General features: G+C 38.2%; 1 protein-coding gene across 1 annotated transcript; it reads left to right on the forward strand.

Moving 5' to 3' along the window:
- The first annotated feature begins 5980 nt into the window (after positions 1-5980).
- Positions 5981-6913, forward strand: LOC105090029 (putative olfactory receptor 2B8). Its single transcript, XM_064491826.1, has one exon. It carries the CDS (start codon positions 5981-5983, stop codon positions 6911-6913), a length of 933 nt encoding a protein of 310 aa, XP_064347896.1.
- The last annotated feature ends 4862 nt before the right edge of the window (positions 6914-11775 follow it).

Here is an 11775-nt window from a genome sequence, read left to right on the forward strand (position 1 = left end):
AAAAAGTGGAAGTAACATGGAACTCCTTAAGAGAATGCATATTGGGGGCTTAGGTTTGTCTAAATCCACAAATCCACAATTGTATCCTTTTCCAGTAGAAATATTGGGAAAATAAGTTTTCAAGGGCTCCCCTGGGGAGCTTTGGAAAAATACCCATATCTGAGTCCGACCAGCAGAGATTCTTAAGGCCTGGGCTTGGTATTAAAACCAAACAAATGAACAAATGACAGCAGCCAACTCTACTGCATCCAGTACTTGAAAATAATTGAGATTAATTTATATTGTTATTTGGAGACATTATTTGACTCAGCTGCCTCTTTGTACATGGAAAAGACTTAATTAATATTAACCATTTGCTTTTTACTCCCTTCCTTTCTTCCTCCTTTTCTTCCCTTGAGCTCCACGGCAGGGGAGCAATGCAGTGGTCTAGATATTTTAACACCCATTTGAAAAATGAATAAACCAAGGCTTATGAAAGTGAAATATGTTTGAGCTCACCAAATCAGTAAATGCCCCTTCTGGCCTTCCTGCTTCCTTATAAAAAGTTTGCGTTTGCTAGCTATGCCGTTGAAGATGGTTCCAGAGTTTGCTATGATTAGGGAGAAGAGACCTTAGGGTTCAAATTTGCTATGTGGACAATTGACAGTATACAAGGATCATAACCATCTCTAAATTCCAGTTGATTCCAGGAAATGGCTCTGTATATGGTCTGTGAAGCCTGCATTTTAGGTTTTGCTGTTTTTGTGATGAACGCATCCATTTTCATGATTGTCAGTATTAGGCAATATGGAAGGATGAGAACACTGAGGACACTTGGAAGGCATGGTTTAATCATGGTGAAGGTCCACACTCAGGGGAGGAAGAAGAGAGGGAGCAAGTAACAACCACATCAGCCAGGAATCCCTCAGAACAAATGATTACATTTTAATTACTGGTCTGGGACATTGTCCCTCAAGAATCTAAAATTCAGCCTAACATCCTAAAATGAGAAAACTCAGGTAACTTAGGGATTTTACTGTGTATTCATTCATTAACTCTCTTTTTAATCTATAAAAGGGCTGAGTTGTATTATAGCAGTATCTCATTTGTGGTTATAGGAGAAGATTTATTTTATCTCTGTGAAATTATATTTTTTTGCATGTGGATATCATGTCTATTTTGTCTTTTATGGGCTTTTTTTTGCATGACTATGTGGTAAAGACAGGTATGAAACAGATTATTTCTACACATCAATGATGTTAGGGTATTTTTTATCTCTTGTGCCTATGATTACTATTGCTTATTGAGATATTAAAAAACAACAGTAATAGTAAAATAAAACTATCAGTTATTTAACTAAAGGACGTTTTGGAAATGGGTCAACTCAAGTGCAAAGTATGGCTTTGCTATATATCCTTACAGTGAGACAGGTATATAATCTCTAGGATCTTCAATTTTCTCATATTTGAAATGGATGTAAATATATTGGAGTTGTTGTAAAGATGTGATTTACTACCAGCAAAGTATTTACATATCTTTGTCATGTAGTAGAGAATTATAATACGTAGCATTTAGTTTCTTTTGGTGATTTTTTTTTTCTTTCCACAGAGAAAGATTTTTTCTCAGGGCAGGAGGGTGGAAAAGTGATTTTATTGTCTCTACTAACCATCAGAATTGATTAACTTTTATTACGTTTTGCAACATGACATTCTTGCTGATGTTAGGAGTTGGCCTCTCTTAGAGCATGGCCTTCCAGGAGCCCCTGCTATCATATCTTCCTCTTTATTTCCATGTGCTGTTAAAACCAGATCCCAATCTTTTGCTCAAGAAAATTTGTGAAACTAATTCACAGTAAGTGGTACATTATCATCTATGGTGCAATTTAAAAAAATTTTTTATTTAAGTATAGTCAGTTTATAATATTGTGTCAATTTCTGTTGTAGAGCACAATGCTTCAGTCATACATGAATGTACATATATTCATTTTCATATTCTTTTTCACCATAAGTTATTACAAGATATTGACTATAGTTCCCTGTGTTATAAAGTATAAAATTGTTGTTTATCTTTTATATATATATTAGTTAACATCTGCAAATCTAGAACTCCTAATTTATCCTTTCCCACCCTCTTCCCATCTGGTAAATGTAAGTTTGTTTTCTATGTCTGTGAGTCTGTTTCTGTTTTGTAAATAAGTTTGGTTTTTTTTTTCCAGATTCCACCTATAAGTGATATTATATGATATTTTTTCTTTCTCTTTCTGGCTTACTTCACTTAGAATGACAATTTCCAGATCCGTCCATGTTGCTGCAAATGACATTATTTTATATTTTATGGCTGAGTAGTATTCCATTATATAACTATACTACAGCTTATTTATCCAGTCATCTGTCGATGGACATTCAGGTTGTTTCCATGTCTTGGCTATTATAAACAGTGCTTCTATGAACATTGGCAATTTATAAACACTGTAAGTGGTATTTTTATTCAAATGATTATCCCTTTTCTAGCATATTTTCATAACTCAGAGGTGGATTCATCAGAAAAATATTTAGGGTCTTCCTAGTAGTCCTTCCAAATATTCTTCCTTAATAAGGGAGGGAGCAGAATCATCCCTGTGCTGTCTTTACTCTTACTCCTTAAACTTCTTAGTCCTTACGTTGATTTTTTTAACAATAAGTTTCATTGATTGATGAGCTGATAACCAATGAAATCACAAACTTTGGCAATACTAAACACACGCAGGGATTGTATGCATTTGTGAAGGCTCTGAACACCTCTACAGTGATACATCAAGTACTTCTGATGTGGTTGTGTCTAATATTCCTCTACTCTTAGAGCACAAGTATGTTTCTAGCAAACTGAGTGATGTGGCGTTTATGTAATATTGTTTGCTATACTATTTTCACTATGTGTCAGATTCTATGTCAAATTTACTAGATGTACTTTCTAGTGTAACCCTCAAGGTAATTCTGTGGATTAAGTATTAGTATAGCTCCCATTTCACATGGGAGAAAATGAGGCTTAGGGAAGTTTGGAAACCTACATAACTGACCCAGCAGAGAAATGGTGGAGTCAGAATCATATTCTGATTGTCCTCGTCCACAGTGCTTACTATGTACTAAGGAATGGAAAAAACATAAATGAGTTACAGGATCCCTAGAAACCCAAAGTCAATTGGCAAGATCGACTAATACATTTTTATTCACATACACACCCCCCAACACGTACAACAATGGAGTATGTTCAAACGATGGAAGTGGTTCAGCGGAGGGGACTCTGATTAACTCTGGGTGAGTTAAATGAGGGAGAGTTTCAAAGAGGATGCCATGCATGCCTAGTATTTAAAATATTAAATAGGAGTTTTCCAGACAGACAAGAAGGCATTTGGCAATAGTGGCTTTCATCTTGTGAAGTGAAATGGAGGGTGTACAGTTTACTCAGTGATTCCTGTTTGATTGAGATGATTATATAGAATCTACTGGTAATTATAAAACATCCAGGGCTTCTGCAAACCCATATTTAATTTGGTGGGTTTGCTTTGTACCATGGGCATTATATTTATTTACAAAAGTGTCTTTATTCCTCTTGTCTTTATGAGGGAGATGCGGTTCTGTGTGTTCTTACAGAAACAAAAACAGATTTATATCCTGAAAAACTGACAATTGAATAGAGTCAAGGTGGCTTTGAGGAGTTTCAGCTGTAAAGTGACTAAAAATGCTCTTTGAGGAAACTGTGCATTTAGAGGAACTATGAGACTATATTTTTGATTAAGTCGTCAAACTACAGAGTGTTTAAATGTTGAACTAATATATTTATGTTCCTTCATGGGAACAAATTCTACATAAGCATGCATGCCTCTGGAACCAAGACTTTTTATTTTTGTCCTGGTTTTTACTACTATAGATATAAATATAGATATATTATATACACGTTTATTGTGGGTGCTTGTATATATATTCAGAAATTTTTCAAGTGATTTTGGACAAGTTGTTTACTGTCTTAAAGACTTAGTCTCTCCATCACTGGCCTGGGGTGGGGATGAGGAGTGTCAATAATTCCCGTTCTGCACATGAAACAAAGATCCCCTAATGAAGGGGATCTTTATTTTTAGGCTATTGGGCTTCACATGTATTACCTCATTTACCTCGTCCATCAGCTCTGTGTATGAGGATGTCACTCTTGCCCCCTTCCTGCAGATAAAGAAAGTTAAGCACAGACTGGCCATGTGACTTGTGCAAGGAGAGCCTCCCGGCTGGCTCATGGTGGAACCAAGTATGTGATTTCGGCTCTCCAGTGGCAGAGTCTGCGTGCTTCCCTGCTAATCCCGCGATCTGGTTGTGTGCCGCCTTGTTGTCAACTGAGAAGCTCACTGTGGATGTCCTTTGCTGTCATCATAACCACCCCTAAACATTAACAAAGCAGTTTTTATTTTCAGCAGGACTTCCTAACCATTGTTTGGAGGGCCTGGAAGGGAGTTCTGTAACCACCCTTCCTTCCTACTCTTGGTGTAAACAGGACTGTGACTTAACTCCTCTCTCCTCTCTCCACGCCCATCCCTCCTTTACTCCTGGGCTTCATATTTTAGATCACTTAGTTTACCAGTTCATGCTTTATTTGATTTGAAAATCCCTGTTTAAGTCAAAAGACAAGGAAGCTCTCTAAAATATATTATCTGCAAATTAATAATATTTGAAAAATGATGCTTTGCATGAAGTAGTCTTTTTCATGACCTGCAACTACTTGGTTCTTCAAATGTCTTCTTCATAAGATTCCCTGCTCCTTCAGGAATCAGAATGCTTCCTTCATCTCAGCTTCCCACTGGACTGTGAGGGTTATGAGAGCATCAAAATGTCTGTTGTGTTTAACAGAACAGGCTCAGCATATGGTACATACTAGATTACCAAAAATATAGTTTATAAAAGGAAGAAAGAAAGAAAAAGGGTGGACAAATGAATGGATGAATGATTGGCAGCTTCTTTTTGCCCTTACAGCTCTGCCTGCCTCCAGGACTCTTCCTCACCCCATGTCCTAACTTCCTGCTTTCATCTGCTGAAAGCCAGTTAACCAAACACATTAACTCTGCCCCTAAACTAAATAAGTTGGCACAGGGTGGGGGCTAAGACGTGCTCAGTGACTAGACCTAGTAACTTTAACTTGTCTGGATCTTTTTTAATAATCTTTTTTTTTTCTGAAATGGTTTTTATCAGAGAAGTGAATTTTGGCTGCTAAGGGTAGCAATACTGTGTGTTACTAGGGCTATTAATAATAGTTGTTATTTGTGGGTTGTTTCCTATGTGTAAGCATTGTCTTAAATTCTTTATACACACTATTCAATTTAATCCTCAAAAAATTGGTTCTGTCATCATCCTTATTGTAAATACAATAAACCCATCAAAGACCCCCGTTGCATGGAAGTGGTGAAGCTGGGAGAGCCGGCAGTTAGTGTGAGCCGTCACGGGTTTTGCTGTTGGTGTGCACAGTCTTTGTTCTTAGGGTTTCAGGATGTCTAAACACTAGAAAGTAGAAAGTTGCATCCGGGTGATACAGGAGCGCAAGCCGCTGTTCTGGCCTTTATTTTTAGGTTTGTGGTCAGCACATCAAACAGTGTCTTCTTTTGACTTTTACTTGAGTTATTCTGTGTTGAGTGTAGAACAAAGACATAATCAGATCTTTTTGAAGAGGTGAGCGTGAGCAAGGCTTTGAAGAAGGTGTATGATTTGGAAAGATTATGAGCAGCCAAGAGGGCCTCCCCTCAGAGTAAAGGCAAGAATATCTGTTTAACTTAATCAGTATTTGAGTTTGAACATTCTTTTGGAATATCCTCTTCAACAGCAGAGGGAAAGCTTTCTGCTTATAGTACAACTCAGATATTCAAGATATAATCTCCTTGCTGTCTTATTTTTATCTTGAATTTTCAACATTGTGACGTATAGGGCATTTGATTTTTTTTTTTTCTTTAGGTGAGTGAATGCTTCTATGAGAGGGAGGTGACCAAGAAATGAATATGATAAAAACAAACTTCACTGTGACTGAATTTGTGTTCCTGGGGCTCTCATCTCAGCCAACAATAAGGCTCATTCTTTTTATTATGTTCTTGTTCTTCTATTTGTTAACGGTGGTGGGGAATGTTATTATTATCATTATTATCCAGATAGAACCACGTCTCCAAACCCCCATGTACTTCTTCCTCACTAATTTATCCTTTCTGGATATCTGCTATACATCCACCAATGTCCCACAAATGCTGTCCAACATGGAGGGGACAAAGACCATCCCTTTCTCCAACTGTGCTACTCAGATGTTCTTCTCCCTCTCCTTAGGGATGACTGAGTGCGTTCTCCTTGGTGTCATGGCTTATGACAGGTATGTAGCTATTTGTCATCCCCTTCATTATACTCTCATTATGGACCAAAGCACCTGCATCCAGTTGGCAGCCATTTCTTGGTCCAGTAGTTTCCTGAGTTCCATGGTCATCAACATCCTCACCTTGAGTTTGCCCTACTGTGGGCCCAATGTCCTGAATCACTTTTTTTGTGAAGTCCCTTCCATCCTGAGGTTGGCTTGCACTGACACCTCACTTACTGAGATGGTTGTCTTTATCTTCAGTGTCATCATTGTCTTCATTCCTTTTCTCCTCATTGTTGTTTCCTACGCCCGAATCCTTCTATCGGTCCTCAGGATGCGATCAGCCTCCGGGAGGCACAAGGCACTGTCCACCTGTGCTTCTCATCTGACAGTGGTGGCCTTATTCTATGGAACTGGCATCTTCATGTACATGAGACCCCAGTCAAAGTCCTCCAGGGCTGGGGGCAAGATCATTGCGGTGTTCTATACTGTGGTCACACCCATGCTCAACCCCTTGATCTACAGTCTAAGGAACCAAGATGTAAAAGGAGTTTTAAGGAGAGCTGTTGTGAAACAGAGGACATGAGAGCTCTTAGTGCGACACTGAGGTTAACTGTTAACCTAAGATAATGGACTTTCCAATATGAAATGATAGAATAAAGAATGCCTGGGACAGTCAGCGTCTGCCCTATAACTCATAAAAGACACTTGGTTCCAGCTGCAGACTCAACAAGAAACATGTCTCCCCCAGGGGCAAACCATAACTTTCAGAACAACATCCTTTATTGAGTGACTACTAATTTCTCACTCCTTGAGAAATCTTGGTTCTCTAAAATCATAAACTCTCTGAAATTAATTGCTTCAAATTATATCAGTACGAAGAAACATCTTACTCCTGCCTGAAGGATGTAAAACACCTTGATGGGGAGAAGCATTCTCAATTTTCAACTCAGGTGCAGAACTTCAGATAAGGGTCTCTGGTTGCAACATGCTGCATCGATCTTAATTTTGTAGTTTCCAAGGAAAGAAGACCCTGCATCTACTTTGTGGTCTAAACCTAATTTTGACCCCTTTATACATAGCCCTGCTTTGCAACAAATCTCTCAAAATGTTGCTTCATTTAAATTTTATCTTAACCCTACCCTTCCCCTCAAATCCTAGTGTGTGGTGTTTTTCTTTGCAATGGATCGATAAATCTGATTTTATGTGACTGTAGGCTTATTCCCAGTGCTCTTAGGCTGATTGTGTGGACAGAGAGATAGCAATGATGAGAAGTGGAAGATTTGGTCAAGTATTAATAGATTAACTAATTCATTCACTACACATTGTTGAATGACCTTAGAATATAATTGTAAATAAAATAGAAATAATTCCTTTCTTTACATATAGATAAGTATTTGTAATACACATATAATATACACACTTACAATGACAAATTGTGATGAATGGAATAAGGGGCATGATTATCAAGGGGTGGTGACAGTCAATCATAGGAAGGATGACCTTCTCTGAGGAGGCTGCACACAAAGGAAGGAGAGGTAGCAGTCAGATCGAGAAGAGCTTCTGTTTGGAGCATGGTTGTGGACAAAGACTGGAAATGTGAGATGGTTTGTTCATTTGAGGGGATAAAGGAAACTACTGAGAAACAGGAGGGGTGGCTGGGGAGGCAGACAGGAGACGGACCACGCAGGGCAAAGCTGCTTATGGTCAGGAGCAGGGATGTATTCTCAGCAAAGTGTAAGTGTTATAAAGAAGGGTGGTATGACACCACTTATGTTTTTGAGAGGTTTTTCTGGATGCTGTGTGGGAGAAAAATGTACATATATGTGTCACAAATGGGTGGAAACAAATATTTCCTCTGTTTTGAAGCTTTTCAACCAGTGGCATCTTTAGTAAAGAATTATTCTTCAAATTAAGAGAATAGCAAAATATTACTTCGTATTAGTGTACTTAATAAACTTAAATATGGCCTTTGACTAAATTGTTAAATTAGACATGAGCAATTCCTAAAATTTTCTCACTTGTTTATTTCATGATTTAGATAAAATAAAAAGAATATAATTTCCCTTTTGCAGATATCCAACAATTAAATGCCACCATTTCTTCTAACTACATACAAAGGTTGTATACAATTAGCAAATACATAAGTGAAGTCTCCTTCATGAGATAAGTAATGTAGACATCACTGGTTTAAAATTGACTTAAAATGTAAAAAGCAAGCAAGCAATCATCTGTCTTTATCTAGATATCTCTATCCTCTCTAGAATAGATTTATTATGAATTGATGATAAAGTTTATATATTATAAACCTGTCAGAATTTCTTCAGAAGTGGCTTTCACTTTTTGGATGTGGCTGATTAATTTTAAGGATAATAATGCAATATTGAAACGTTTTAATGTCATCATTGTAGGTATAGAGGATATAAAAAACACTCCAACCATACATTATGTTACCAGCTTTCCTAATGGGTGTCTTTCCCTTTAAAGTGAAAAACACTAATTCAACATTCCAGTTAGTAAGTATGAGGATTGTAAAGCATTGAAAAGGAAGGAAGTCCCGGTGAAGCTAATTATTTCTCATTAGTACCATTCTTCCAGCATAATCTGAAAGCTGAACTGCTTCTCTGATATCATCTGTTTTACCTCTTGCCTTCATTTATTCCTATAGTGGTGCCTTTTTAGGCTATTTGAACTTACCATGATTCAGCTCGCCACAGTCACAGGCAATGTGAATCTTCCATCAAGTGCGTCACAACACAACACCGTCTAAGTCCTGACTAATCAAAACATCAGGCTGAACACATCCATGGACCAGACACTTACAGAGCTTCCCCAGTTCTAGCTGTGCCTGCCACTTTCTACCATGTTGCACATTTCCCTGTTTTACAGAACACTGGACTAGGACTTAGCAGAAGTGAGTTCTCATACTCATAAGGGGTATATGTTTTAATGTTATAGCAGATTTATGTGTAAATCTAGCCCAAAGGACAGCTGCCATTATTTAAGCCCCAAAGTGCTTAAATACACTACTTAGGATTTCCTTATACTTTAATATTTGGATTAGAGCACTTTTGAGAGTGAAATGTAGCATTGTAGATACTTATCCCAGGACAATGGGCAAAAAATAAAACTCCTGAGCAAGGGGGGTCATTGGCCACGGTAACACTCTCTTGCTTAGTTCTCACAGAAACCCCATGTTGTAGGCATTACTGGTACCATTCTACAGATGGGAAAAACCCAGAAAGTGAGTTCAGGAATGATTTCTAGAAGAAGTGATGGTTGATTTGTGACATAAAGCAGAAGCACGTGTTTTCTAGGTGGGTTAGTGGTATTTGAAGCATAGACTCTTATAAGCAAGAGTATGCAAAGGGAGGAAGTTTTAGGTGTACTTGAGTTCAATGTAACTTTAACTTCTGGGAGGTGGGATGTGGAAGGAAATGACTAAGATGAAGCTGAAAATGTAGAATTTCAGGTGTGACCTATGGATGGCATTCATGCTGTTGATTTCATCATGGGCTCCCATTCCAGTCTCCAGAACCAGGCTCATTATTCTCACTAACTTTGCCCTAACACAGCTAAACACACAGATATCAACACACCTGCTTCCAGAACCCCTCACATGGCTGCACATTTTTGGTGTCTGGTTGTTTGAAGCAATCTAGACACCAAACATTTCATCTCACTCCTTTCTTTTCACAAACATTCTTTAAGTGTTCATTATGAGTTTGCTATGATGAGGAGGACACTCAGGTACATCTCACACAGTGTCTGCATTTTAAGGCATTTACACATGTATGTGCATAACTATAACATCCACACACAATCACAAGAAAGTTATAAATGAAATGATTTTGCTGTTCAGAAGAGTAAGTGTTTTTTTTACCAGCCTGGTAGGTCAAAGAAAGAGGGCTCCTGGAGGATTAGTATTTTGCTGGTCCTTGAAGGAAGAGCCAAGTTTGGACATTCTGAGACATGGAGTTGGGATATTCAGGGAAGCAGGGAGTAGAAAGGGGAGAGAACTGGTAAAAATACAGAGGTGGAAAAATGTCAGGGCCATTCAAGAATTAGTTTTACAGGAGAATTTGTTGCACAAAGAGATCAGGGAGAAATAATACCACGGAGGGTTTAAGGAGGAGGGCTTGGAATGCCAAGCAAAGGACTTTGGCAATTTCATAGCTTCTGTGTTAGGGAATGGGGTAACTATGGGATAGGACAAGGACTCTTAGACCCTAATTATTCCAGGTAGCCTCTCTATGGCAGAGATTGAAGGGAGAGACTTCAGCTTACATTCCTCCCCTGGGAGAAGACCACACATAATTATGGCTAAAGGTAAGAGTTTTATTCAAGTTTTATGAAGAAGATCATACCATCTTATGCCACTAAACCTATCTGAAGTAGCCAATGTCTACTTGGATTTACCCACCTAAAGGCTGTGTTGCTACGCTGGTTTCCCCAAAGGTCGTTCTGTGGATGGATATGAGACAGGACTTCAGGGAGCAAAGAGGAATCTTCTCCAGAATTCATGAGTGATAAACTCCCTACTCCCCAAGTTATAAATTCCCATGTCCTAAAATTGGTGCCAGATCTTGAGCTACATTCCAACTTCACCATCAAACCTTCCCACTGGACAGCTGGCCAAAATGGCCCATGGAAAAGTCCCATGGTTTCCAGCCTCTTTACCTCTCTTCACTATGTTTCTTCCTTCTGGCATTCCCTTTCTGTTTGCTTTCCTGTTTAATTTCTGGATCATTCTTCAAGAACAGCTCACATGCCCCCTCCTCCATAAAATTCCCTGATCTCCCAAGAGGAGGTGCTGTCTTTCAAGTGTGACTTCCCACAGCACTTTGTCTGCAGAGCTCTTCTGGTATTTATTATTTTGTTTTCCTGTAATACAGGATATTTGCATTTAATTTATCTCCCTATGAATGTCAACTCAGTAAAGTCAGAACATCTTTATCTATATCTATATCTATGTATCTAGCCACCAAGTCTTAAGTCTTAAACACAGATTGTTTAAAAAAATCTCACCTGAGATTTTTCTTGAGCGTGGAAGAAGCAGAATTTAATTTCAGCTTTTTTCATTCTGATGCCTTCCATCTTAACCACATCTGCACTGATTTTTGCCTTTTATAACTCCTAGTGCAGTAATTACCAGCTCGTTTCTGATTAGAGAAAACAGCAATTCATAGGATTTTTGCAGTCCATTATAGAGAGTATGATTGAAATGTCTACTTTTGCTATGTTTTTAGTACTGGCTAAAATTTTTAATGTATAAAGGAGAATTCAGGCCTTTTCAAACATCAGACATTTATTTACCACTGATTTGAGCAAACCAAAAGAATAGATGATGTATAAATAATAGCCCTCATTTCACTGATGAATAGATTAAAGTACAGAGACATTATGGGATTTATCCGACGTGATTACTGGCAGGACTGGGACAAAGAC

Source organism: Camelus dromedarius, chromosome 12, assembly GCF_036321535.1.
Source record: "Camelus dromedarius isolate mCamDro1 chromosome 12, mCamDro1.pat, whole genome shotgun sequence".
NCBI lineage: Eukaryota > Metazoa > Chordata > Mammalia > Artiodactyla > Camelidae > Camelus > Camelus dromedarius.